At 35.1% G+C, this 25,000-nt stretch overlaps 6 protein-coding genes across 6 annotated transcripts; 2 read left to right on the top strand and 4 right to left on the bottom strand.

Annotated features, from left to right (window-relative positions):
- Window positions 1-187: 187 nt before the first annotated feature.
- LOC18024287 (laccase-7) lies at window positions 188-4,558 on the bottom strand. Its single transcript, XM_006407640.2, has 6 exons — window positions 4,299-4,558; window positions 3,849-4,000; window positions 2,718-2,962; window positions 2,378-2,506; window positions 719-1,681; window positions 188-494 (listed from the first exon to the last, which is right to left on the bottom strand). The coding sequence occupies exons 1-6, from the start codon at window positions 4,389-4,391 to the stop codon at window positions 364-366; spliced, it is 1,713 nt and encodes a 570-aa protein (XP_006407703.1). The 5' UTR covers window positions 4,392-4,558; the 3' UTR covers window positions 188-363.
- A 2,709-nt stretch (window positions 4,559-7,267) lies between these two features.
- LOC18024286 (transcription factor MYB1) lies at window positions 7,268-9,534 on the top strand. The gene is made up of 2 exons (XM_006407638.2): window positions 7,268-7,737; window positions 8,419-9,534. Exons 1-2 carry the CDS (start codon window positions 7,392-7,394, stop codon window positions 9,267-9,269), a joined length of 1,197 nt encoding a protein of 398 aa, XP_006407701.1. The 5' UTR covers window positions 7,268-7,391; the 3' UTR covers window positions 9,270-9,534.
- A 97-nt stretch (window positions 9,535-9,631) lies between these two features.
- Window positions 9,632-12,533, bottom strand: LOC18024285 (probable serine/threonine-protein kinase At5g41260). Its single transcript, XM_006407637.2, has 10 exons — window positions 12,403-12,533; window positions 12,082-12,302; window positions 11,575-11,710; window positions 11,319-11,452; window positions 11,131-11,236; window positions 10,941-11,026; window positions 10,537-10,758; window positions 10,307-10,453; window positions 10,115-10,228; window positions 9,632-10,027 (listed from the first exon to the last, which is right to left on the bottom strand). Exons 1-10 carry the CDS (start codon window positions 12,476-12,478, stop codon window positions 9,797-9,799), a joined length of 1,473 nt encoding a protein of 490 aa, XP_006407700.2. The 5' UTR covers window positions 12,479-12,533; the 3' UTR covers window positions 9,632-9,796.
- Window positions 12,534-13,588: 1,055 nt separating this feature from the next.
- On the top strand, window positions 13,589-15,179 carry LOC18024284. The gene is made up of 3 exons (XM_006407636.2): window positions 13,589-13,726; window positions 14,121-14,268; window positions 14,378-15,179. The coding sequence occupies exons 1-3, from the start codon at window positions 13,694-13,696 to the stop codon at window positions 14,929-14,931; spliced, it is 735 nt and encodes a 244-aa protein (XP_006407699.1). The 5' UTR covers window positions 13,589-13,693; the 3' UTR covers window positions 14,932-15,179.
- Window positions 15,180-15,649: 470 nt separating this feature from the next.
- On the bottom strand, window positions 15,650-18,968 carry LOC18024283 (beta-glucosidase 23). Its single transcript, XM_006407635.2, has 13 exons — window positions 18,805-18,968; window positions 18,344-18,413; window positions 18,186-18,241; window positions 17,984-18,059; window positions 17,764-17,841; window positions 17,555-17,642; window positions 17,180-17,435; window positions 16,954-17,069; window positions 16,609-16,826; window positions 16,462-16,496; window positions 16,264-16,366; window positions 16,051-16,159; window positions 15,650-15,964 (listed from the first exon to the last, which is right to left on the bottom strand). The coding sequence occupies exons 1-13, from the start codon at window positions 18,964-18,966 to the stop codon at window positions 15,757-15,759; spliced, it is 1,575 nt and encodes a 524-aa protein (XP_006407698.1). The 5' UTR covers window positions 18,967-18,968; the 3' UTR covers window positions 15,650-15,756.
- A 2,380-nt stretch (window positions 18,969-21,348) lies between these two features.
- LOC18024282 (beta-glucosidase 23) lies at window positions 21,349-24,761 on the bottom strand. The gene is made up of 13 exons (XM_006407634.2): window positions 24,556-24,761; window positions 24,134-24,203; window positions 23,971-24,026; window positions 23,735-23,810; window positions 23,518-23,595; window positions 23,333-23,420; window positions 22,981-23,236; window positions 22,773-22,888; window positions 22,465-22,682; window positions 22,306-22,340; window positions 22,100-22,202; window positions 21,892-22,000; window positions 21,349-21,770 (listed from the first exon to the last, which is right to left on the bottom strand). Exons 1-13 carry the CDS (start codon window positions 24,715-24,717, stop codon window positions 21,563-21,565), a joined length of 1,575 nt encoding a protein of 524 aa, XP_006407697.1. The 5' UTR covers window positions 24,718-24,761; the 3' UTR covers window positions 21,349-21,562.
- Window positions 24,762-25,000: the final 239 nt, after the last annotated feature.

The following is a 25,000-nucleotide window of genomic DNA, read 5'->3' as shown; positions in this document are numbered from 1 at the left end:
TTGTATCCTCTCTTCTCCTGTGAAAACAAATTTTCTTTTCTTTTTTCTTTTGTTTGTATAACTGAGTTTGATTCGCTTTGATTGAATAGACACAGAACTTTCCAAGAATATTAAACCAAAAGTTCAATTTAAACACAAGAATGGACCCAAAAAAAAAAGAACATCATATAAATCACACACTACCCACTCAAGAATGCACTACAAATTCAATTTAATTTTTTTTTTTTGAATTATCGACTACAACAAAATAAATGTGAGAGGGCAAATAAAACAAATAAAACAAAACGCAATCAGTTTGAGCCAAATTTTGTTCTTTTTTACCCTAAATAATCTTATTATTTTCAAGAAAACATTGTATCTTGTTTAACATTTCGGGAGATCCGGCGGTGGCGGTGGCAAGGTGGTAGACTTTGTCGGTCCGTTCTGAACCACAAACACCATCCCTAATCCAAATGGCAAGTGAACATCGATATGACAATGCATAATCCACGCACCTGACACAATGTTTCCAGAATTTCAGTTTCATATGTATCAACATATATAGCCATGTAGTAACATGCTAAACCATCTACATACATTTGTGTATCATATAATGTAGTAGTGTTAGTGTTAAGTTAATTCATACCAAACCATTTTGTAGTAAGTTTTAATTTGGCGTTGCTATACTGAACCAAAATCCGATTCAAATAAGTACAAGAAGAATTGGATAGAGAGTTACCTGGGCTATCGGCAGTGAAACGGGTCACGGCCCATCCACCAACAGGCACGGCCAGTGTGTTACGGAATTGCGGGTTAACGAGATTATACTTGGTCCGGTCACGAGTCGGGTCATAATTACCGAACCCTTGAGCCAGAACGTGGAAATTGAATCCATGGAGGTGCATAGGATGGTTCTCAGCCGCGAGAAGCGCATGGTTCTGCAGCACCAAATCCACGGTAGTATTGAATTTCAAGATCTTGGCGCTCGTTGATTTTGGAGCGAACAAAAGCCCCGGGTTTGTCTGGGTTATGTTAGGATCCGTGTAATCGAACTTAACCGGAGGCTGGTTTGGAAAATCGCTAGTGAAAATCCCGTCGACGCCGTTGTAAACCGCTTCCAAGATGGATAGCTTTTTGGGTAAGACGAAGGAGTGATTGTTCATCGAAGAAGAGAATTTCGGACACGTGGTGTTATCTGGGCAGGCCTCTAGCGCGAGCCCGATGGTTACGAGCATCTCTTCGTCCACGTGGCGAGGCACTGGGACCCAGTGAGGTCCACCGACCAAGCTGGTCAGATTGGAGTAGAATCTGTGAGCCGTTGGCGTGTCGAAGAAGGAAGGCAGCTTAGGCATCAACACGCGCTTCGACGGCGGTGTTTTCGACGCGCCGCCGCCGCCGGCGTAGTGGATGACGCCTCTGGTGGTGGTGTTGGGGAATGGCACGGCGGGTGCGCTGGCGTAAGGATGAGCAGCCATGTAGTATGAGGAGCCTATGGACTGGTCGGCGTGGAGGAGCGCGTCCACGGTTTGGCCTGGTGCGATGGTGATGAGGTCAGTGACGTATGGTTCGGTGTAGACCGCGTCGGCGGCGACAACTGTCAGTCTGTGATTGGCTATCTTGAAAAACAACTGTACGTTCATTGCCGCGTTTATGATGCGGAGTAAGTAGCTCTTCCCTTTCACTACTTTTAGGCTGAACATTCCTATTTTCATTTCAAAACCAAAAAAAAAAAAAAAAAATGGTTAGATTGCAAAATGATCTTTGAATATAAGGCTTGATCAGTAAAGTGACATTAGATCGCGCGTCTTTATTATTTTTTACTACATAACCATATTAGATTAGATGAGCATATATATAAAAATTATACTGGATAGTACTACTGTAGGTATATAAATAGGGTAATGGATTAGCCATGGATTTTGTGAAAATAACTTGCTATTTATTTATATATATTGCGTGATGTTTATCATGCAGTGTGATTAGAGAAATATATTATGTTATTTATTTATTTTGACGTCTAATGTGCTTTTAAAATTACTAAAAAAGTAGCATATGATTTTATCACGTACGTTGTTTTACCAGTTGTATATAACACGTAATTTATTTATTTAATTAGTTAAAAAACAGCTAGCATGTAAATAATATCACACACTACTTAACTTTAAACATCCACTATATGCGTTAATTAGTGCTTATACTTTTTAATTTCCAGCATTCCACCACCAATAACACGTAAAACTATAAAAGGGACCCTTAATAAGATCTATAAAATTAGTATCATTAGTATTTTATGGCCTAAAGTATCTCAATCTATTATTATTCAATTCCAAATATATGAAAGTTTTGTAGTCGTTGACTATGAATACCCAAAAAAAAAATAGAATTCATCTTGACTCACTGTTATTGGAACATGGATATAGGTTTCCAGGTAGGCCATTGATCGTATAAGCGTCGGAATTGTTTGGAGGAACTCCGGTAGCGATTGCGGTCTCCTCTAGTGCGACTACATCAGTATTCCACCATTCACCTGTTTAATAATACAAAAATTGAAAATATTAATACTTCGTTTAGTTAGAATCGTGGAAGACTTTTGGCCAATATTACTCATGAAGAATATTATACAAGTTTCAGTTTTAAAAGACAAGGACCAACATCCTTGGCATCATTATTCACCAACTAAATAGTTTGATATCAATTAAATAGTAATAAAAAGTAATAATTATTGAGTTGAGACACACCGAATAAAATGGGAACTTCTTTGTGCGGTTTGGGAAACGGGTAAGAATGACCGGATTTAGGGCGGATGATTAGAGCACCGTATACGGTGGCGCGTAGGAAAGACGAGTGTGCGTGCCACCACAAGGTACCTTCTTGGCCGGTGATGTTGAACCTGTATGCATAGCTATGGCCAGGCTGGATTGGGCACTGCGTTATCATACTCGGTCCATCTGCCCAAACCGTTAGTCTCTGGAATATCCCGTGCCTGCGTGTACGCAATATATTAAGATTTTCATTGATTAATATGGCATGTAATGTATGTATTATAAAAAAAAAAATTAAGATTATATTGACGGACTAATTAATTAGTTAGCACTAGGATTTGAAGTTTTAAGTATGGATGGTCAATCGTATGTCGGTATTTTGATAAGCCAACCAACTAAGTGAATTTTGATTCGGATTATAGTGTTTTCTTTTCTTAGTTTTACAATATGTATATATATACTGAAATAGAAAATGAGAGAAAACGCCAAAACTTTATTTTAAATATTTAAAATTCTTAAATGAAATAAACATGTGTTTCACGAAACTCAATTAGATTAATTTTTTATTTCGTTCAAAGCAATCTCCAGTCAGTAATTCCGAAAATTAGCTCATCAAATCGAAAGAATCTTTAATTCGGATTATTTTGTTTAACTCCATTTGATATACGAATAGTACTTGAAGCTGAATCGAACGTTAAAAGATAAATAAATCCAACATATATAAATATTTATAAAAAAATCATTCTGATACTTTTTGCTTGTTTTGTTTTTATTACAAGAAGAAACTAAAATGTTGTCTGGTTCTTGTGATTTCATAACCCTAAATGGCTAAATCCAGAAAGTAAAAACAACTCAAAGCCAAAGTGACTTCTCCCCAAGTTTCTATTGTTTTCTATAGCGAATAAGACAATTAGAGTATTATATGCGAAAAAAGGAAACAAACTAATGGACTGTGAAAGGCTAACGCCTAGTAAAGTCAAAAAAACTATGCGGAATCATCCATTATTTAAGCAATAAACTAAATACATAAGACGAAGTTAATTATATAATCCACAGGGCTGTAAAATAAAATAAAATTGTAGATTCCACATATTAATTAGTGAGTACCAATGAATTGTGATGTTGTGAGGGGAATTGTTGAGGACGTGTATAACGAGCGAATCACCCTCTTTGACGCGTACCGTCGGTCCAGGCAGGCTTCCGTTAACTACCGTTATCACTTGTCGCTTGCACAGGCGAGACACCGTTAAGTTTTGTACCTGGCAAAATCAAATTTTCTCTAACGTCGTTAGCGATCGCTTGGTCACTATGGTAAAATAAACTCATATTTCACATTCTAAGATTTACCTTTATAGATTAATCAAATAATATCGCAATATATGGCAAAAAACATGAATTCGAGTTTCAATTAAAGTTCTTATTGTAAATTATGAACCGACACAAAATAACCAAAATGACTGCCTAAAAAACGATATATACATGCAAAAAGGAATATATATGTATATATATATATATATATAAATTGAATGAAGAAGAGGAGGAAGAATGTATGGTTACGTTGAAGGTGTGTTCCACAATGGCTGCAGAAGCTATTGAAGATATTGCAAAAAGAAGAAGAGCGCAAGCAAGAAAAACCCTAACACCCTCCATCTCTAGAGAGAGACAGAGAGAGAGAAACAAAAAAGATGAGATAAAGTAGCGTTAGTGAAAGAAAGAAAAAAGTGTTTTGGAGATTTTGAAGCAAAGAGAGAAATATAGTTCTTCTTAATTTATAGAACTCAAAGTGGTAACAAACCAAGAGGCAAAACATTTGATCTTAATTAGGGTTGTCTTAGATAATGGTTTAAATATACAAGTATATATTCAACGATTCTTATAACACTGTGTATATATGTATTTAATATATGTTTTTCTGTATTTCTTTATTTATATTTTAGTGATTGAGTTTTGTTTTTTTATCATAATAAATCATACACTAATTACTGCCACAACGTATTTCATTTTTAATAGTTTGTTTTCCGTTATATATAATAATTTTCTGTGAACATATATAATAATTTTCTGTGAACATATAAATCTCTAGGAAATTAATTTTAAATAGGATATATATGTATAAAAATTAAAAAAAAATCCGTACGAATAACCCAATTTACTAGTAGTAGCTAGATGTAAACTTAAACAGTAAAAGCTATAATCAAATTTGTTTCATTTGTAGTGTAAGTTTCTTAATTTATATATAATATTTTACATAATCAGAATTACTAATGAATTTGAAAATGGCAGAGATGTTAGTTGATGACTTGATGTAATTCGATCATTGTTCTCTAACATGATTGATTAGGTCTTTATATATTTCTATCGACGTGTGTGCATGTGTTTTCCTGTTTTTGTAAATGTTGATGTATATTTGCTAGCGAATGCTGCGAAGCTATGCAAATGACAATAGATTTTTCAATCTGTTAGTAGAGACGTCGTTGTCTAATTTCTAACAGTTGATTAGTCCGCTTATTGATTTAGTTTATATATTTTTCAAAGAATAACAAAAGTCATCCAATTCTTGCTTCTCAAGACAAACAATCTCCCATTCTATTGAATTCAATATAATTCGAATTACAAGTCCAAAATAGTTCCTACCTATCCAATTTGATATGATGATATCTAAGTTACAACCACAATTTTAACGACAGATCTCTGATCATTTTGAAAAAAATATTAGCAAAATCTATTCGAAATAGTTGCATTGAATTGAAAGAAAAACAGTAAAAATTTGTAAATCTTTATTCGTTAACTGTCGCCCTTTTTTCATGTTACTGTTCTCAGATTTCTAAAACAGTAAAACTTAAGTAATTAAAAACAAAATGATGTAAGAAAAAGAAGCAATTAAAAACAAAATCTCCGAGAATCGTATGAGATCAAAGTTGACCGAATTCGACAAGATTAAGGAATCAACGAATCCAAAACTTGCTTAAGAATTTATTTAAATGTAAAAACAATACATGGGTTAAAATTGAACTAAAAAAAATACAATACATGCGACGCACTCTAGACACAGGCCAATTGATTTTGTCTCGGAATATATGACAGTTGTAGTATCGTGGTTCGTGGAACTGGTCCTTTCAACTATGGATCAATTTGGTAAAATAACTTATGACAAAAAGATGGTTTTTCGCTTAGGACTAGTTATACATATTTATTATAAAAATGACGGATTTAGTACGTGCATAGAAACGGTCCATGTTTTCATCAAGTTGAAACTTGTAAGCATCTAAGTCAACTTTACAATTCCTTCGAGAACGTGTTATATGTTTTGTGTAGATCATATCGGTATTCTGTGTGATCATTTTCTTGTCAACATCATGTTTGTATAATAACTGTTTACTTTTACCATTATCTGTTTTTTGGGTATATATACTGCACGATGCGACAACTGTTTCCACTTGATCTAGTTGTTCCCGTTAATCATTCTTTTACGAGGTCATTATGTGGTGTTTACTGTAGACATATTATATTTTTGTTAATTAATTTTTAGGTTAATAATCAATGAAATGTCTTGTACATTGTAAACGGCAGTTATAATTTGAAAGCCCATTCTTATCAGATTATTATAAGATGTATTGTCAAGCAAAGGTCGCTCTGTCATAATAATCTGACTGTTTCTTGTATGCCTCAAGCATTGTTGTTTATTAGCTTTCGCCATCTCATTTCATACGCGGATGGATGGAATATCATTGACATTTCAATTTTATAGCCACAAATGACAAAGCAAATTCTTTTTCAAAACAATGAACTGCTGTATCTTGAATATTTTCTAATGTGGATTTCGGTTTTAGCTGGTGAAAGAGTGCACGACGAAAACTCAATCTATAATATTTTCACACCGAACATATAGATACGTTAAAACTACGAAAGGAAATCAAATCAAATGACAGTTATATTTCCCACAGTCACAAAATTGCTATCAACTCAATTTTTTTTTTTTTGGTATAGAAGAATCATATATGAAAGAGGCGATTTTATTTTATTAAAATAAAACGATTTTATTAAATATTGCCAACTGGCATACTGATCTTGGTCAGTCTTCTGAAGTTGACAAAAAAACAAACGATATTATTTTGTTTTGTTCAGTCAAGAAAGTTAATGGTGTTGAACTTAAACCATTGTTTAAAATGGACAAAACGTTGCACATGCTGACTTTTAATTTATTTAGTTTTACGGGAAACCCATTTTAGGGTAGAGACTAGAGATAAAATGTTCATTTTCCATCAACCATTAAACAATTTGTGTTTCTTGGCATTAGAAAAAAATTTAAATATATAATGGGTATCGTTTGGGGCTTGAGGAGGCCGAAATTAGTTAATAATTTAGGCCCAATAAAAAATGTAGTCCCGCTAATGAAATTTCCCGCCATAGCAGAAAGTCATCAACCTCCAAAGCTCTTCCGTTTTAAGTAATTTACTTAAATCGCCCTCAGAAAAGTTTGAGGAAAGTGATTAAGAGGAAGGGTGATAAGGTAAAAGTAATTTGGAAGGGTGAAAGAGTAATAACAAAAAGTAAAAAAGATCCCGGAACACTTGCCCTACGAATCTAGAAGAGAGAGCGTGTCTTCACGCTTTACAGTTAAGTCCGGTAGGTGTGAGAGAGAGGAAGCGTATGGAGGGAGAGACTGGGAGACGATCGGAGACGACGGAATTAGGGGATGTGGAAGAAGCGGCGTTCGCAGGTGGCAGAGGAGATGGCGATGGTGGAGGCGGCAGCGCGGGAGAAGGAGATGCGGCGAGGTTCGTTGGGGAAGGGACGAGGGGAAGGGGAGGGAAAGAGCGAATCAAAGGGCCGTGGTCGCCGGAGGAGGATGTTGTGTTGAGTGAGCTTGTTGAGAAGTTTGGAGCGAGGAATTGGAGCTTGATCGCACGAAGTATTCCTGGTCGGTCAGGCAAGTCTTGTCGTCTTCGGTGGTGTAACCAGCTCGATCCATCCGTTAAACGCAATTCCTTCACTGGTATTTCTCCCTTTGCGAGTCTTGGATTTTCAATTGGGGATTTGATTATCGATCGAATGGTTCCTGTGATCATTTTCTTTTGAATCTTTGATTTACCCGTGGCGAATTGTGGAATCTAGGGTTTTCGTTCATGTTATGCTCTTCTTTTGAGAGAGTGACTGTTGATGGATCATGGTTGCTTTTGAAGTGGAATTGGATTGTGAACTTGGCTGCAAATCACTTGTTGTTCATTTCAATGTAAACTGAAAAAACTAGAACAAGAAGAAGAAGAGGATATAACCTTTAGATTTTGTGTTTTTTCTGTGTTTGAAAATTTGGGATTTTTTTGGATTGCCTTCTCCTTTAATCCCAAACGAACAGGTTGGACACCATTTGACTACCTCTAGTCATAGTGTAGCTCACCAAACACGGTTTATATGGTGTGAATTACTTTGCTTAGCTGTAGATTTTTGTTTGTATTTGGCGTTGTGTGGCACGAGCTACCAAGGGTTTGTGCATTAGCTGCCTGTTCTCAAGTTTTGTGTTTTTTTCATATCAACTTAAATCTCTGGAAGTTTTGTGTTCTCTCATATCAACTTAAATCTCTGGAAGTTTTGTGTTCTCTCATATCAACTTAAATCTCTGGTTCTATGGCATTTCATCAGTAACACTAAATCAGACACTTTTTTATGGTTTATGAAGAGGTAGAGGATCAGGCTATCATCACAGCACATGCCATCCATGGAAACAAATGGGCTGTGATTGCGAAGCTCCTCCCAGGAAGAACAGATAATGCTATCAAGAACCACTGGAACTCCACTCTAAGACGTCGATATATGGACATTGAAAATCCGACGACGAATATAGGAACTGGAAACTTAGTCCCGGAAGATACTGGATTTGACAGAACGACGAATACGATAGCTTCATCAGAAGAAACTTTCTCTTCAGGAGGTGGTGGCCACGCAACTACTCCACTTGTATCTTCAGAAGGAAAAGAAGCCACCTCCATGGAAATGTCTGAAGAACAATGCGTAGACAAAACAAACGGGGAAGGCATTTCTAGGAAAGAAGGTAATGATCCTCCAACGCTTTTTCGCCCTGTAGCTCGGCTCAGTTCTTTTAATGTTCGCAATCACATAGAAGGCTTCTCCTCTCCACATATGCACGAAAAAAATCAGTTCCAATCATCTAAGCAAGACACTGCAATGCTAAGATTGCTTGAAGGAGCTTACAGCGAAAAGTTCGTGCCTCAGAAATGTGGACGTGGTTGTTGCAGCAACGATCCCGTTGGTATTTATCAGCAAGACTCATTGCTTGGTCCAGAGTTTGTGGATTACTTAGACCCACCGACGTTTCCGAGTTACGAACTAGCTGCTATAGCAACAGATATAAGTAGCCTCGCTTGGCTGAGAAGTGGTTTAGAGAGCAGCAGCGTGAGGGCGATGGAGGAAGCAGCTGGTCGGTTAAGGCCTCAAGGCTCAAGGGGACATCGAGATCATTATCTTGTATCTGAACAGGGGAAGAACATAACCAACGTACTGTCCACATAAAAATGGCAGAACAAAAACAGAGGCCATGAGATTTTTCTTTATTTTTTCTTTGAGGTTTCTTACTTGATTTCTCCCCCTCTCTCTTTGATCTCAGAGAGCTTGAGTTTTACTTGTAATCGAAGTTGTGATGTAATTGAGTAGAAATAGTGTCTTTAGTTCTGAAATTGAGCATCTTCAACTTCCTTGCGACTCGTATGGCTTCTGCGTATACCATTTCATGATGGTTATTTCACTTTGTAACATGCTTTCACAAGAAGCCGACATTGATTATTAATGTCAACATACTACCAATTAGTGTGAACTTATAGTAAAAAAAATCCACAATCCAGTTAAGATCAACTGATCAAGGGAAATGGCAAGAAAATCCGGTTTTAGCACACAAAAATCTGATGGTACACCAAGATTTTCTCAAGCGAACTCAAAGAGGCAAACATGTATATCTGCTGTGTGTGTATTCACATTTCTAAATACGTATGCAGAGAAAGAAGCTGTACAGATCTGGCATTTCTGTTGTTGTTCCTGTAACTCTAAAAAGCTTCGAGAGAAGAACCATGTCTAAGTGCTTCTTTCGCCTCAGCCTCCATCCCAAGCTTTAAGAGACAAGCCGCCTGTAAGTAGAGAGCGGTTGAACACTCTGGTGATGCAACCTGAGCTTGCATCGCATCGCTTAGAGCCTCGCGGAACATGTCGCTCATTAGGTAACACAGACACCGTCTTGTTAATACGGTTGGTGATATAACTGGTGCTCCGCTCATGAACTGTTCATACCAAAATTTCATATCTTTATAAGATATATATTTTTTAGGTGGGGAAAAAGAAGGTTTCTTGATGATTCAAAATGATACCTCTGTGTAGAATTCAACCGCGGTTTCGAAATCCTTAGCACGAAATGCCGCATCTCCATGCTTCTTGTAATCCATATTCTCTTGCATTCGACCCGTCCACATTTGGAATGAGAACTGCAATATTTGTTTTACATCCTCAGAATGAGAGATTGAGATGTATCAAGAGATTATGTTTCTCACAAACATATATACCTCATTTGTGACCACCACATCATCCTCTCCATACCCGAGTTTCTCGAGTAATTCGTGTATGCCACTTAGGTCCACTCTCCAGCATGCTTCTCCAAGAGGGGTTAAGCGCAATGGCTGCTTTGTTGCAGGTTCAGTGTATGATGGAGTCTGTGATTATTTAGTCCCATTAATACATAAGAAACTCTGCAAAACCCGAAATCTTGGAAGAAGTAATAGTGGTCATGACTTACAGGGATGTCTTCTCCTTTGACGTTGGGCCATAACTCGGCTCGTTTCTCAAGTCTTGAAAGAGCAGACATAAGAAACTTTATGCTTGGCCTCTCGTCTATTTCAGGCATCAAACAGCGAGAAGCTAGGTGGATTAGTTCTGTTCTGTCCTCATCAGAGAATTGACCATCCAGAGCTGAATCCATTAGCACCAAATAGTTTTTGCCACGGAACAGATCAAGTGCCTGCAAATAACATTGGCAGATAAGCCAAAAAACAACAAAAAAACTGCTCAAGGTATGTATAGAATTATATAATGCCTCTGGATGCAACTAATTACAGTCTACTTGAGAAAGCGCCAATTCACTTCTAAAGATTGACACCTTGAGGACCAACAGACATTTTTGCTTTGTGAGAAGAAAGTTACATGGTTTGGTGGAATATGTCTGCCACTCATAAGATCCAGCAACAAGGTCCCAAAGCTAAATATGACACTTTCCGGTATCACAGTACCTAGCAAAGTAACGCATAAAGGTTATGAGTATTTCAGCTGAAGAAATTTAGAAAATTTCTCTTAAGAAGAGTGGTTGGCTGGTAGTCAGAAAAATTCAACATACCAAGACGCAAATATTCGGGAGGAGCAAATGCCAAATTCGTGCTGTAGCTCTTTCCCTCTCTGCTACACTTCATGAGACCGAAGCAAGACAGCTTGGGATTCCCAACCTGTTGGAACACTTACGTAAATAACTTTCGATACGAATTACGGCTATCAAACCGCGAATGAAGTTTTTGGAAGTCTATGTACCTTATCAAACATTATTCTGTAGGTGTTAAGATCATGGTACAAGTCTAGTCCCCTGTCATTACAGTACTCCAAGGCTGTGGCAGTATGCAACGCAACCCTCAACCTCATTTCCCATTTCATTGGTCGTTTCTCCCCTGTAAACCATTTTACAGTCAAATATACTGATTAGACACAGATGAAACTCTACAGTAAGTTAATGCAAATGAGATCAGAGGCATGATGAGATTATCAACAACTGAAAAAAGTTGACCCTCACAGTGGAAGAGATGCTTTGCAAGTGTTCCATTGGGCATGTACTCAGCAACGAGAAGCCTCTCGTGGCCCTCTGAGCAACAACCGATCAAATTGGCCATATGCTCACTCCTACACCTCCCCACTGCTTGTGCCTCTTCCTGAAAAAACAAAGCCATATTCAATAACTTTTCCTGTGCAAAAGATCAAGCTAGCACGTACAAGAATCTTTTTACCAATTCAAAAAGGAATGAAATTTTGCTGTGCAACAGATCGGAATCTAGAAAATCGCCAATTCAAGAGGATATTTCTCGGAAGTATGAACCAATCAAGTCAAACACAATGAACAACTAGGAAAAGTTAAGCCAAAATTGGGACTCTTCAAATCTTATGCAAAATCTTAAAGAGTAAAATCAAAAATAGAAGATTTCATAGATTTCATCCAACTGAAAACCTAATTTTAATCGCAGCCATTAAACGAAGGGGGCAAATTTTAAACAAATCAGTGAGTATCGATAGGTAAAGGACGAACAATGAATTCGGAAGAATCAGGCCATGAAAGCCTCTGAAACCGCTTGACGGCGATCCATCTACCGTCGTTGAGCCTCCCTTTGTAGACGATGTTAGGTACCCTCTCGTTGTGCTCCGACACGATGTTGCCGGCGGAGAATCCTTCAGTCGCGACCCTCAACTGTTCTAAGCTGAATACCCGGAAATTCGGACAAGAGCTTCCGTCATCGTCTTCGTTATTATCTGCAGTGAAAACGGCGAGGGTTAGATTCTCGATCATCGTCGTCTTAATTAAGGATTTAACGTAAAAGAGTAATTGGTAGAGAATATCGTCCGATTTCACCTAGATCGTCGATGACCGTAGATGTAATCGACGGAGATGGCGATCGGCGCCAAGGCCTGAAGCAAATGCAGCCCATCGCCGGCAATGGAGAAAGACGACGAGGTTAATTTCTCCGGTGGACTAAAACTTTTGAAGTGCTTGGTGAAACTCCCGCCTCCGGGAAAAAAATTACTATTAATTATATAAGTAACACCAATAATTTCTTTTGAACAACATATAATATTTTTTTGAAAAAATCAACGTAGATGTATATTATTTTGTAATACGAAAAATGTCAAACAGGATCTAATTGTATTATAAAGAATTTTGTTTGCTTGTTCCATTTGATTTCCTCATCTGAGCATGAAACATTCCAGAAAAAAACATAACATTTGTTAGAAACTTATCGATTTTCAATGGATCATCGTATTTAAACTTATCGATTTTTTTTTTTATAATATATATATAATATCAATCCAAACCGGGATTAACAATCGAACTGAACCAAAAGTACAAAAAACAAACCAAATTCGATCTAACCGAAATTACTGCATTGATACAACGGTTAGGTCAAGTCTATGTTAAACCGCTTCTCTTGGCGAGCGACTTTAAACTTAGAGTTTTAACTTTTAGTCTACACAGAATTTTTTTCACAATAAAACTATTAATTTTAGTTTCTACGAAGCTTTTTGAGGATTGGGCGTAATATACTAATTTTCACCCCTCTTATTTTAATTCATTTTCCATCCGTACTTTTAAAAACATAAATATATCATCAAAGCGTTTTGCTATGTTTTGCTCATTATAGACAGTCCAATGTTTATAATGGGACGCTCGTTTAGTTGATTATAAAAACACTAAATTAAATTAAGTTCGTGATATGCAGATGAATAAAAAAAAGATGATATTTACACTCTGATCATGGGTATCTAAGCTAATCATTTTTTCTGACCAAATACAAAAACCTAATCATTTCAATAAAAATGCAAAAATCTGACAAATAAAAAAGCTAATTATTTATAAAAAAAATGCAAAATCTAAAAAATAAGATAAATAAACATGGATAAAAGTTGATATAAAAAAAATAAACATGGATAAAATCATTGGGCTTAAGGTCATAAATATAGGCCTAACTACAAGTTTCTCTGTGGGCTTTGATGCAAAGCCCACTAGTTTTATCCTGAATTCTGAAGTCCCTTGAGTTTTCATCCGTTTTCATCCTGGTTGATTGATCTTTGCGAAACCCTGATTGTGAAAGTATTCTGGTTTCCTGATCCCTCAATCTCTCTGAATTTATCGCTTCCTTCTTTTCATGGCACTTCATGGGTCTGGATTTTTATGCAAAGTAAGCTAGAATTTCTCTCGTTGAAAGACAATTCATCTGATTCTCTTCCTTGATTCTGAAGCTCCCTTGCGTATACACTTCGTATGTATTCTTGGGATTTAGTCAATTTCTAAGAAGAAACCATTAAGATTAGATGAGTTATGTTCATGTGCAGAGTTAAGATCTTGTTTGGTGTGGGAATTCGTAGGGATTAGGACTTATACGAAGATTAAACCTTGGAGGAAATTCATATAAGCTTGTTTTCGATCAGAAAGTGTTTGAAACTCAACCCGGAGATGCAGTGTTTATAAGCGTCGTCTTCAAAATCCGATCTTTTATGAATATTCGTTTCATTGGTTGTCTAAATCTCATGCTGTGCTAATCTCGCTTCAAATCTTTTGCTCCCTGATGATAGGTCTCAAACACAGTAGAGATCACTTCTCTGTTTGGTGGTTCGACGAGGCTGCTTTACTTGCCTAAGTCTTATCCGATTCACTACAACGTGGTTTCAGTCAGCAACACATTTGGGGTTGGGTCCTCTCAAGCTCCAGAACAAGAACCGTGTGAGTTTTACTCTTAAATGCTGTGGTCAACTTGGTTTTTGATTCGAGCAAGGTCTAGTTTTAGGTAAGACCCAGTTCTTAGTCTTGGTTTCTGTTTACTGTTAAACAGGCTCTCGTCTGAGGCCATGTCGAGTCAAACGCGAAGAGAATAACCAAACCGCAGATGTTGAAAGCATATCAGTGGATGAAAACACGTTGAATCAAGATCTCAAGACTGCGATCCAAGAAGAAAACTACGTGGAGGCAGCTAAAATCCGGGATAAACTAAAAGGGCTTCAAGAAGACAACAAAGCCTCTGTTTTATCAGCCAATGCTCGGTTCTACCAATCTTTTAGAAACGGGGACTTAGCGGCGATGCAATCGCTGTGGTCAAAATCCGGAAACCCGTGCTGTGTCCATCCAGGAGCCAAAGGCATAACCGGGTATGATTACGTGATGGAAAGCTGGGAACTTGTGTGGATGAACTATGAGTTTCCGTTACAGATTGAGCTGAAAGATGTTGAGGTTCATGTCCGAGGCGAAGTAGGTTATGTAACTTGCATGGAGTTTGTGAAGACGAAAGAGAGTAGTAGTTGGGGAGCTCAGTTTGTGTCGAATGTGTTTGAACGGATCGATGGGAAATGGTTTATATGCATTCACCATGCTTCTCCTATTGATATTTGATCCAAGAACTAAAGAAACGCTACACGATTTCAGAACTCTTTTTTTGGTCTTTTTGCGTTTGGAGGTTTGCGTAAAGGCAATGGAAGACTATTCCATTTTCTATGTTTGCGCGGTTGGTATTTGGGACCAAAGCATCAGAGGGAACAAGAAGAGGCATAAGTTCTGACATTTGGTATTGTGTTTGTACTCTCTATGAAATTCTACTATTTATTTTATAATCATGTAGTTATCCCTTAGCCAGAAAATAACCAGGAAACCCGTTTTGATATATTCCTTGTGTTTAACCGATTAACCCACCATACCATCAATGTAATCTTGAAATGAACCCATACATGTCATCTTGAATGAATCGTTTCCATTATAAATCGCCCAACGGTTTAGTTAGTCATAAAAATCTTTGCACGATTGAAGTTGTTTTAGATGACGTAGAATCATATTTTCTTATCTATTTCATACATTCGTAATGTAATTTTCATTCTAGAAAATTCACATTTTTTTCCTGTCATAATGAATTTACTCCTTTTGTTATTTTTCTTTCGGCTATATATGCAATGCTATATTTCTTCATGTTTGAATTGAAGGTATAGAGATGTACAGTCACATATATAGCGAATTATCGAAAGAGAAACTTTTATTATTTCAAAAGCCTTTTTTGATCTTGTCAAATCAGGTAGACATTGAGAAATGAAAAAAAAAAAAAGAGAAGAAAGAAAGAAAGAAAAAACACTTTTATTCTAACCAAGACCTCTTCGATCTTGGTCAATCACAAACTAAAACATCATAAAAGAGACAGTGAAACAGAAAAACAAATCCTCAAGATATAGCTCAAAGCTCATCCCTCTTGATAGCAGATGGACGAACACCTTCACTTAGGAATTGTTTGTAATACTTGCCCGATTCTTTCTCATAACGTGTGAGGTTATTTTTAAAATCAATGTAGTATAGTCCAAATCTGTTCTTATAACCATCTTGCCACTCGAAGTTATCCAACAATGACCATACAAAGTATCCCGTAACATTCACCTTGTCGACGCTGCATATATTACACAAATGTTTTTATTAACTCTCCAATACAATATTGCTAGTCTATCATATAAAAAAGGAATATATAAGACTTACCAGATAGCTTCTTGCATACTTAAAAGATGCCTCTGAAGATAATATTTCCTGTTGTGATCAGCTGTGCCAACTGCAATTGAATCTGATGCCCCAAGTTCTTCTCCATATCCTAAAAAACGAATAGCATGCATGATCAATTTTTTTTTACATTTGTTTTTTAAAAAATGAACAAAAAGGAGTACTTAACGATGATATAACAGAATTTTTGGTTACCATTTTCCATGATCATAATTTCCGGGTTAGCATATTTATCCTTGATGTACTTCAAAAGACTTCTAAAGCCTCTCGCGTAAACGGGCAGTGCAGCGGTGAAAGGCTGATATACGACCAAGGTGAAGATTTTACGTTATAAACAAAATTATAATATTAATCTAAATATATAATTCATTATTAGACTAATTAAATGCATACCTTGCTACCAATGGAATAATTGTGCGCATTCTTAGCTGAAAGCAAGATAGAATTATTAGTACCAAAGATAAACCTTTTCACTTTGATTTGTTGGCATCTGTTTTTTTTGGGTCCGGTTTTCAAGTAAGGGCAAAAAAAAAAACTTACATTCCCAGTTAACAAGAGAATCTTGCATCCATCTTGGTTTAGAAGGATCTGGCTTCTCGATATGGTTTGAAAATACTGAAGTATAATAGTTGAGCCCAACGAAATCGGCAGAGTTTTTCAGTTTTGCCTTCTGCTCAGTAGTGAATTTAGGCAATCTGTGTCCAACAATGTCTTTCATGATCTGTGGATAATCTCCATAGGTAGTTGTGTCTAGATGCCTATAAAAGAAAAAAAATTCAAATATTCTATACTATATATATATATATATATTTTTTTTTCCACTACTATATAAAACCACAAGATACATATTTAGTACTTGATGATATTAGGATATCAACTACTTACCATCCCAAAATAAAGTCAAGCATACGGTTAATGGATGCACCATCTTGAGAATCAGCAAGGTCGTGTGGTTCGAACCAAGCCGGACTATGTGCGATTCCGATTTTCCCACCTTTACACTGTGGCCATAAACATAACACAAAGCAAACAGTTTTTCAAATCGGAAAGACGATAAATTATTATTATATATTTTTTTTTTGTCATAATTATTATTATATATATGATATACCTTTTCGCATTGTCGGAAAGCCTCAACAGCTTCTGCGTGAGAGTTAAGGAGATTGTGAGTGACGAGGTAAGCCTCATATCCTGATCGTCCCTCTTGGCATTCTTCTTTGACGTATTTAGAGCAACGTCCTGGTGCTTTCTTGCCTACGTCATAACCAGCGTGCGAGAAAACCCATGGCTCATTAAAAGTGATCCAATGTTTCACTTTTCCACCATATTCTTGGAAAACAAAATTTGCATATTCCCGGAAATCTTTTCTGCATTTTTGCAAAAGGATATTCAAAATATTATCACGTTGTATATTGGTTTTATATGCATATAGAAACTGGGATTGGTTTTACAAAAAAACAAAAAAAAAAAATCCAAAAAAACTTACACAATCCTTTCACTTAAAAAACCGCCATACTCATCTTCTAAATCTTGTGGAGTGTCCCAGTGAAAAACAGTCACAAACGGAACTATACCTACAATATTAAATTGAAATTGTTTAGAGAATATAAATGATTAATCTAACTGTATATATGTATATATTTTTTGTTAAAATTAATATGTATATATATATGTATATGCATTTAAATAGATAACCATTTCTAAGGAGCTCGTCGATGAGGTCGTGGTAAAATTGCACACCAGCTCGACTGATTCCTTTCTCCATTCTCCCATCTGATATAATATTGTTTAGCTTCATTAATATTTCAACAATGATTTTCCTTTTTGAAAACACCAATCTCAATTAAAAGTAAATCAAATTAGTGATTGAATAGAAAGCTAAATGTGCATCTCGATCTTTAGCACATATACTCACGAGGAAATATTCTTGGCCATGCGATAGACATTCTGAAGGCGTCTGTGTTTAGATTCTTCATTAGTTGAATATCCTCCTATAAGCATTTTTTTCATACAAGACGAATATGAATCAATGGACTATAAAAATAATAGGAAATTTAATTAGTTACTTGATAAATACGTTGATAATTAATTTCTTCAATCTATACTAAATTATTTACCTTATATCGATGGAAGAAATCAACGGCTACATCGCCGTTATCGTTGTTGCATCTAGCTGTAATTTCAATTTAATGAACAAAATCAATGATTTTTAATATTATTAGTGAAAAAGTAATCCAAAATACAATTAAGAGATAAGAAATGTAGAGACACTCACATGGATATCTCTTACAGTAGATATCCCATAAGGCCGGTCCACGACAAGTTTCATTTACTGCACCTTCAACCTAATGATATAACGAAAATAGTTGATGGATTTAGGAAAAGATATATAAGATATAGGTTAATTTGCTATATACAGTAAAATTTAGTAAATATCATGATAAACCTTTGACTACATTACTATCAAAGAAAACAAAAAGAAATATCAAAATACCCTAATTGTGGTGAGTGTTATATATGTTTGTGCCATATATTTCTATCCTATATCGTTTACGTATCAAAAATCGTCTTAAAAGTATAGTATATGATAATATGAAACGCCACTACTTTACTATTTGTATTATATGACCATAGTTTTCTATTATATTATATACGTTGTTTGATGTGTGATATAATGAAGGACATTTACTTTTATAAATGTAAAGAAATGTTTATAAAACTTATAATATTATATACCTGATACGCTGCAGTAGCCGTGCCAAATAAAAAACCTTCAGGGAAACTTGCCCGACTTAGTTTGGTCGTCGGTGGACAAACAGGTCCATCAGCTGTTGCCGGAGAGACGATGATGGTTAAGAGTAGAAGTAGCCCCACGAAAGGAAACTTTTGCAAAGCCATTTTGATTTTAGTTGTTTTTTGTTTCCTTCAGGAGAAGAAGTGTATAGGATGGTTCTTATACATCTAAGTGGGGTTCTTTATATAGCGATTAACATTCACTGATTTGATCTCTCAGTTGCCAATCTGGCCTCGTTAATTATTTTTGGTGCTGTACTGTATAGATCCAGATCGTATTTTCGATTAAATATCAATATATAAGTGGATATATATCGACGTGACTCGAACGTGTGTGTTTTTTTTTTATTTTAATTTTGGTAACGACTAACGAGTGACCCAACTACTATTGTTTAGTAAAAACAATTAGATATGGCCGTCTAATCAAAATCAACCTATAATTCTTAACGCATCTTCAAACTCATATTCCAAGCATTGTATGCGATTTGGACATAAATAAATACAACACCGCATCGAACGGAAGCCAAACCAGCCACAATATCATTCGATCGAGACATTATGCAGCTTCTCTTAGGCCGTCTACTCACGATTATTCTCACCATTGATCACAATTCTTGGATTCATGATTGTATCTCGATACTCTATTTAGTTACTCCTGATCATCATTTCTCAAATTTTTTTTTTGTCATTTGACCCAAAAACCAAAAATAATTAACTATATAGAGGATGATTCATTGCACGATCTATCTCACGGTGTTATTATTTATTTGGTTAATTAATTTTATATATAGGATGATTTAACGCATGATCAATATCGCTGTATTATTGATTTACTTTTTCAGAATTCGGAACATATATATAATATCATGCGTGTTTAACGTGTAGCATCTATATATTAACATGTGCCTTTGAATAAAATCATTGTGTAACTCCACTCCACAACAAATAGCTAGCTTTCATGTAGTATTGTAATATGTGGCCCTTAAAGACCATTTAATACATAGACCACATATAACGTGGTAGTATGTAACTGCTTCTAATAAGGCCGGAGTGTTCGTTTACTCCAATAATAGACGCGGCGACCTTATTTGTGTTCAAAATTTGAAAGCATATAACATTTTTCATCTTTAACGATTAACACTATCAGATGTAGTCTTAAATAAGTCATTTTGTTACTTATAAAAATAAAAATTAAATTAGGGCTTATTTGTTAGACAACCAAAATCTTGTCTTCCGTCGTCACTCGTCATAGTCTTCGTTAATATCTACAGCGAAACGACTAGATTAGTTTTTCGATCATCGTCTTCTTTATGATATCGTAGAAACCAATTAATAAAAAAAACGGAAAGCAATCGTAGTAACAAAAAATTGAAGCTTCCATCTAATGTAATACCTTATTTGCTAGAAAATTCTGATGTAATATATACTATCTATGATTATTATTCTTACCAACTGCTCCATGCTAAACAATATCATTGCATTTTTTTTTTACCGAATATTAGGCATTTTTATATGAATTAAAAAAATATTGATTGAATTTAAGTTTGAACAAAATTTATGCAATTTTTTTTCCTCTTTCTTTTTGAGTATTATCATTCAAAATTTATATATCTTTAATGTGAATTTATTGTAGCCTGCGGCATACTTATTTTACTTAAGAGGTTTTTTTTTAATTGAAACAAGAATATCATTTCAAATTTGAATGTTCAAAGGTTTTAAAAAAATCACTATCGGGCCTCGCTGATTAAAGATCCTGATGATCGTGGTTTCGATTATATGTTCATATCGATCGTAAGTCACTAAGTCTTAACTACCGGCCACACAACCTATTGTTGCATTTTTTTTTCAGTGATGATTGACTAAACTGTTATTGTTTCGTTTAATTGTTTTTAAATAGGAAATGATGTCATTGCACATGATCTCTACTTTAGTCTTTTCATTTATATCTCAAAATTAAAAACATATAATATTGCGCGTGGAACATATAATATTGCGCGTGGAATATATAATATTAATTAAAATGTTACTTTATCAACTGCTTCTAATTAATATGGCCCAATTTTTCAGACTCCAATAATTGACGACGGCTTCGATTGTTTTCAAATTTAAAAGCATACAATATTTCTCATATTTAACAAGCAACATTATTAATGCATATAATCTGGAAATGAATCGTTTAGTAAATGAAGATTCCATCCAATTTAACACGAGTTACACGATTATTATTACTAAATGATCCTTATTAATGTTGTTGTTCGGTATATAGGACAAATATTATACGCTTTCAAATTTTGGAAACAAATAATGTCGTCATATCAACAAGAAAGCAGCTGCAACAATAGATGAAATGTTCTTTTTAAGTTGTAATTAACCTCTATTTGATAAACTAGATGTTTGCATTAAAAGATAACATGAAATTGAAAAAATCACTTTCTCATAATAACCAAACGAAAAGCATAAATCGCGTCCAATATGTTCATATTCTAGTTTTTCATAATCATTGCGTTTTAATTATTATAAAGAAAAAATACTCCTTATTAAATAATCAAGCCTTCGTGAGCTCGTCAAATCACGCGGACATTGAGAAACGATAAAACAATACATTTTTATTCTAGCCAAGACCTCATCAATCTTGGTCAATCACAAACGAAAACATAAGAAAGAAACACTCAAACAGAAAACCAAATCCTCAAGATATAGCTTAAAGCTCATCCCTCTTGATCGCAGATGGACGAACACCTTCACTTAGGAATTGTTTGTAATACTTGCCCGATTCTTTCTCATGACGTGTGAGGTTATTTTTGAAATCAATGTAGTATAGTCCAAATCTGTTCTTATAACCATCTTGCCACTCGAAGTTATCCAACAATGACCATACGAAGTATCCTGTAACATTCACCTTGTCGATGCTGCATGTACACAGTTTTTTTTTTAAATTCTCCAATACAGTTGTTAATTAGTCTTTTTTTTTTTTTTTTTTTTGGGTCAAACAGTTGTTAATTAGTCTATCATATAAAAAAGATGACTTACCAAATAGCCTCATGCATACTCAAAAGATGTCTCTGAAGATAATATTTCCTGTTATGATCAGCTGTACCAACTGCAATTGAATCTGATGCCCCAAGTTCTTCTCCGTATCCTAAAAAACAACATTAAGATCAATACAATAAATATTTATTATAGAATAAAGTCAAAAAAGGATAAAGTAGCTAGCAAACATTAGAAAATTTCTAGTTACCGTTCTCCATGATCATAATTTCCGGGTTTCCGTACTTGTCTTTGATGTATTTCAGAAGACTTCTAAAGCCTCTGGAGTAAACGTTCAATGCAGCGGTCAAAGGCTGAAATACGACAGACGTGAAAATGTTACGTCATAGACAAAAGTGTAATTTATCTAAAAAGAAGTATAATATCAGATTGCTATAAGTTTAATTAAAAGCGTACCTTGCTACCAATTGAGAAATTTAGCGCACTCTTAGCTGAAAAGAAGATAGATTTTGATATATTAGTACCGAATACAAATAAACAGTTTCCCTTTTATATTAATTGTTGGCATCGATTTCTTGGTTTGTTTTCAAGTAAGGGGCTACCAAAAAAACTTACTTTCCCAGTTAATAAGAGAATCTTGCATCCATCTTGGTTTAGAATGATCTGGCTTCTCCAAATGGTTTGAAAACATTGAAGTATAATAGTTGAGCCCAACGAAATCGGCAGAGTTTTTCAATTTTTCCTTCTGCTGAGTAGTAAATTTAGGCAATCTGTGTCCAACAATGTCTTTCATGATCTGTGGATAATCTCCATACGTAGTTGTGTCTAGATGCCTACAAAAGAAAAGAAAAAAGCAATTATTATATATTATGTTAAAAGATATTTAGAATTAATTTGATGATATTAGGATATTAACTACTTACCATCCCAAAATAAAGTCAAGTGCACGGTTAATGGACGCACCGTCTTGTGAATCAGCAAGGTCATGTGGTTCGAACCAAGCCGGACTATGTGCAATTCCGATTTTCCCACCTTTACACTGCGGCCATAAACATAACACAAAGCAAAGAGTGTTTCAGATCCGAAAGCCGATAAATTATTATTATGTATGAAACTATGAATATGATATACCTTTTCACATTGTCGGAAAGCTTCAACGGCTTCTGCGTGAGAGTTAAGGAGATTGTGAGTGACGAGGTAAGCCTCGAATCCTGATCGTCCCTCATGACATTCATCTTTGACGTACTTAGAGCAACGTCCTGGTGCTTTCTTGCCTACGTCATAACCAGCGTGCGAGAAAACCCATGGCTCGTTAAAAGTGATCCAATGTTTTACTTTTCCACCATATTCTTGAAAAACAAAATTTGCATATTCTCGGAAATCTTTCCTGCATTTTTCCAAAAAGTTATTCAATTAATTTTTCCTGTTTTATAGTGGTTTTATATACATTAAAATATGAGTTGTTTTATCAAAAAAAACTTACACAATCCTTTCGCTTAAAAAGCCACCATATTCATCTTCTAAATCTTGTGGAGTATCCCAGTGATAAACAGTCACGAACGGAATTATACCTTTTAAAAACAGTAATAAAAAGTTTTAGAAAATTTTATTAACGTCTATAATCAGCAATTGTCACTATATATATATATACACATTAAAATATATAACCATTTTTAAGGAGTTCGTCAATGAGGTCGTGGTAAAATTGCACACCAGCCCAACTGATTCCTTTCTCCATTCTCCCATCTGATATAATATTGTTTTGCTTCATTAATATCTCAACAATGATATACATTTTGAAAATACCAATCTCGAGTAAAATTAAATCAAGTTACTGATTGAGTAGACAGATAAATGTGTATAGATTCTTAGCACATATACTCACGAGGAAATATTCTTGGCCATGCGATAGACATTCTGAAGGCGTCTGTGTTTAGATTCTTCATTAGTTGGATATCTTCCTATAAACATTTTTTACGACGACACAAATTATTAGCATCTAATATGAATCAATGGACTATAAAATAGAATAACAGGAAATATTAATTAATTAATTAATTAATTAATTACTTGATATACGTTGCCATAATTGATTTCTTTAACCTGAACTAAATTGTATACCTTATAACGATGGAAGAAATCAACAGCTACATCGCCGTTATCGTTGTTGCATCTTGCTGTAATTCAAATTTAATGAAAATAATCAGTTGAGTTTCGATATTATTAGTGGAAGAATGAATAATCCTAAACACAATTACGAGATAAGAAACGTAGAGACACTCACCTGGAAATCTCTTACAGTAGATATCCCATAAGGCTGGTCCACGGCAAGTTTCATTCACTGCACCTTCAACCTTATGATATATATAAAATGTAGCTAAATTAATTGTTCAAAAAAATCTATAGGTAAATTCGCCATTTAAATTATTTTTAAAGGGATATTAAGTAAGCACCATGATAAAAAAAAAAAAAAAACAAAAACAAAATTACTAGATAACTAGCAAAAGACCAAAACACTCTTATTCCGTTTAGAATGTCATCTTTATGACTTTATTCTATAGTTTTTACTATTTTATATACTGTGAAACGTGATATTGATAATGATGAATATGGATTTTACTATGCCGTCTATATGAACCTTACTATCTGAAATAACTTATGAACATATATAAAAATCTAAAAATAAATGTCAAGAAATGTTTATACCTGATACGCTGCCGTAGCCGTGCCAAACAAAAAACCTTCAGGGTAACTTGCCCGGCTTAGTTTCGTAGACGGCGGGCAAACAGGTCCATCAGCTATTGCCGGAGAGACGGAGATGGTTAGGAGCAAAAGCAGCCCCATGAGAGGAAACTTATGCAAAGCCATTTTGGTTTGAGTTGTTTTTTGTTTTCTTCAAGAGTGTGTTTGGTATTTTATACATTCAAGTGGAGTTCTTTATATAGCGATTTTGATTCACTGATTGAACTTTAGATTTTAATTATTTTTTTATTTTGTTTTACTATGCCAACCACCACCAGGCCTCGTGGATCATATTTTTAATTTCCACTTTAAAGACCCATATCGTGTTTTTTTAATCGACCCACTTTATAGACTTAATTATATCGTGTTTTCGACCACATCTTAATATATATTTGGATATTTACGGTAT

Source organism: Eutrema salsugineum, unplaced genomic scaffold (genome assembly GCF_000478725.1).
Source record: "Eutrema salsugineum unplaced genomic scaffold, Eutsalg1_0 scaffold_13, whole genome shotgun sequence".
Classification (NCBI taxonomy): Eukaryota; Viridiplantae; Streptophyta; class Magnoliopsida; order Brassicales; family Brassicaceae; genus Eutrema; species Eutrema salsugineum.
This window is presented reverse-complemented; position numbering and strand designations above follow the sequence as displayed.

Excerpts from the sequence above, each read along its gene's own strand:
- LOC18024287 (XM_006407640.2), bottom strand. The coding sequence starts at position 4,391 with ATGGAGGGTGTTAGGGTTTTTCTTGCTTGCGCTCTTCTTCTTTTTGCA. Across the intron at positions 4,001-4,298 it reads TTGTGGAACACACCTTCAAC|GTACAAAACTTAACGGTGTC; the intron begins GTAACCATACAT and ends TGATTTTGCCAG. Across the intron at positions 2,507-2,717 it reads AGAAGTTCCCATTTTATTCG|GTGAATGGTGGAATACTGAT; the intron begins GTGTGTCTCAAC and ends ATTATTAAACAG.
- LOC18024282 (XM_006407634.2), bottom strand. The coding sequence starts at position 24,717 with ATGGCTTTGCATAAGTTTCCTCTCATGGGGCTGCTTTTGCTCCTAACC. Across the intron at positions 22,889-22,980 it reads CTTTCCGACAATGTGAAAAG|TGTAAAGGTGGGAAAATCGG; the intron begins GTATATCATATT and ends TTATGGCCGCAG. Across the intron at positions 21,771-21,891 it reads AGTATGCATGAGGCTATTTG|CATCGACAAGGTGAATGTTA; the intron begins GTAAGTCATCTT and ends GTGTACATGCAG.
- LOC18024286 (XM_006407638.2), top strand. The coding sequence starts at position 7,392 with ATGGAGGGAGAGACTGGGAGACGATCGGAGACGACGGAATTAGGGGAT. Across the intron at positions 7,738-8,418 it reads TAAACGCAATTCCTTCACTG|AGGTAGAGGATCAGGCTATC; the intron begins GTATTTCTCCCT and ends TGGTTTATGAAG.
- LOC18024284 (XM_006407636.2), top strand. The coding sequence starts at position 13,694 with ATGGCACTTCATGGGTCTGGATTTTTATGCAAA. Across the intron at positions 13,727-14,120 it reads GGTCTGGATTTTTATGCAAA|GTCTCAAACACAGTAGAGAT; the intron begins GTAAGCTAGAAT and ends CCCTGATGATAG. Across the intron at positions 14,269-14,377 it reads AGCTCCAGAACAAGAACCGT|GCTCTCGTCTGAGGCCATGT; the intron begins GTGAGTTTTACT and ends ACTGTTAAACAG.
- LOC18024283 (XM_006407635.2), bottom strand. The coding sequence starts at position 18,966 with ATGGCTTTGCAAAAGTTTCCTTTCGTGGGGCTACTTCTACTCTTAACC. Across the intron at positions 17,643-17,763 it reads CGACGAGCTCCTTAGAAATG|GTATAGTTCCGTTTGTGACT; the intron begins GTTATCTATTTA and ends TTAATATTGTAG. Across the intron at positions 17,070-17,179 it reads CTTTCCGACAATGCGAAAAG|TGTAAAGGTGGGAAAATCGG; the intron begins GTATATCATATA and ends TTATGGCCACAG.
- LOC18024285 (XM_006407637.2), bottom strand. The coding sequence starts at position 12,478 with ATGGGCTGCATTTGCTTCAGGCCTTGGCGCCGATCGCCATCTCCGTCG. Across the intron at positions 11,711-12,081 it reads CTGATTCTTCCGAATTCATT|GAAGAGGCACAAGCAGTGGG; the intron begins GTTCGTCCTTTA and ends TTGTTTTTTCAG. Across the intron at positions 10,454-10,536 it reads TCAAAGGAGAAGACATCCCT|ACTCCATCATACACTGAACC; the intron begins GTAAGTCATGAC and ends AAATAATCACAG.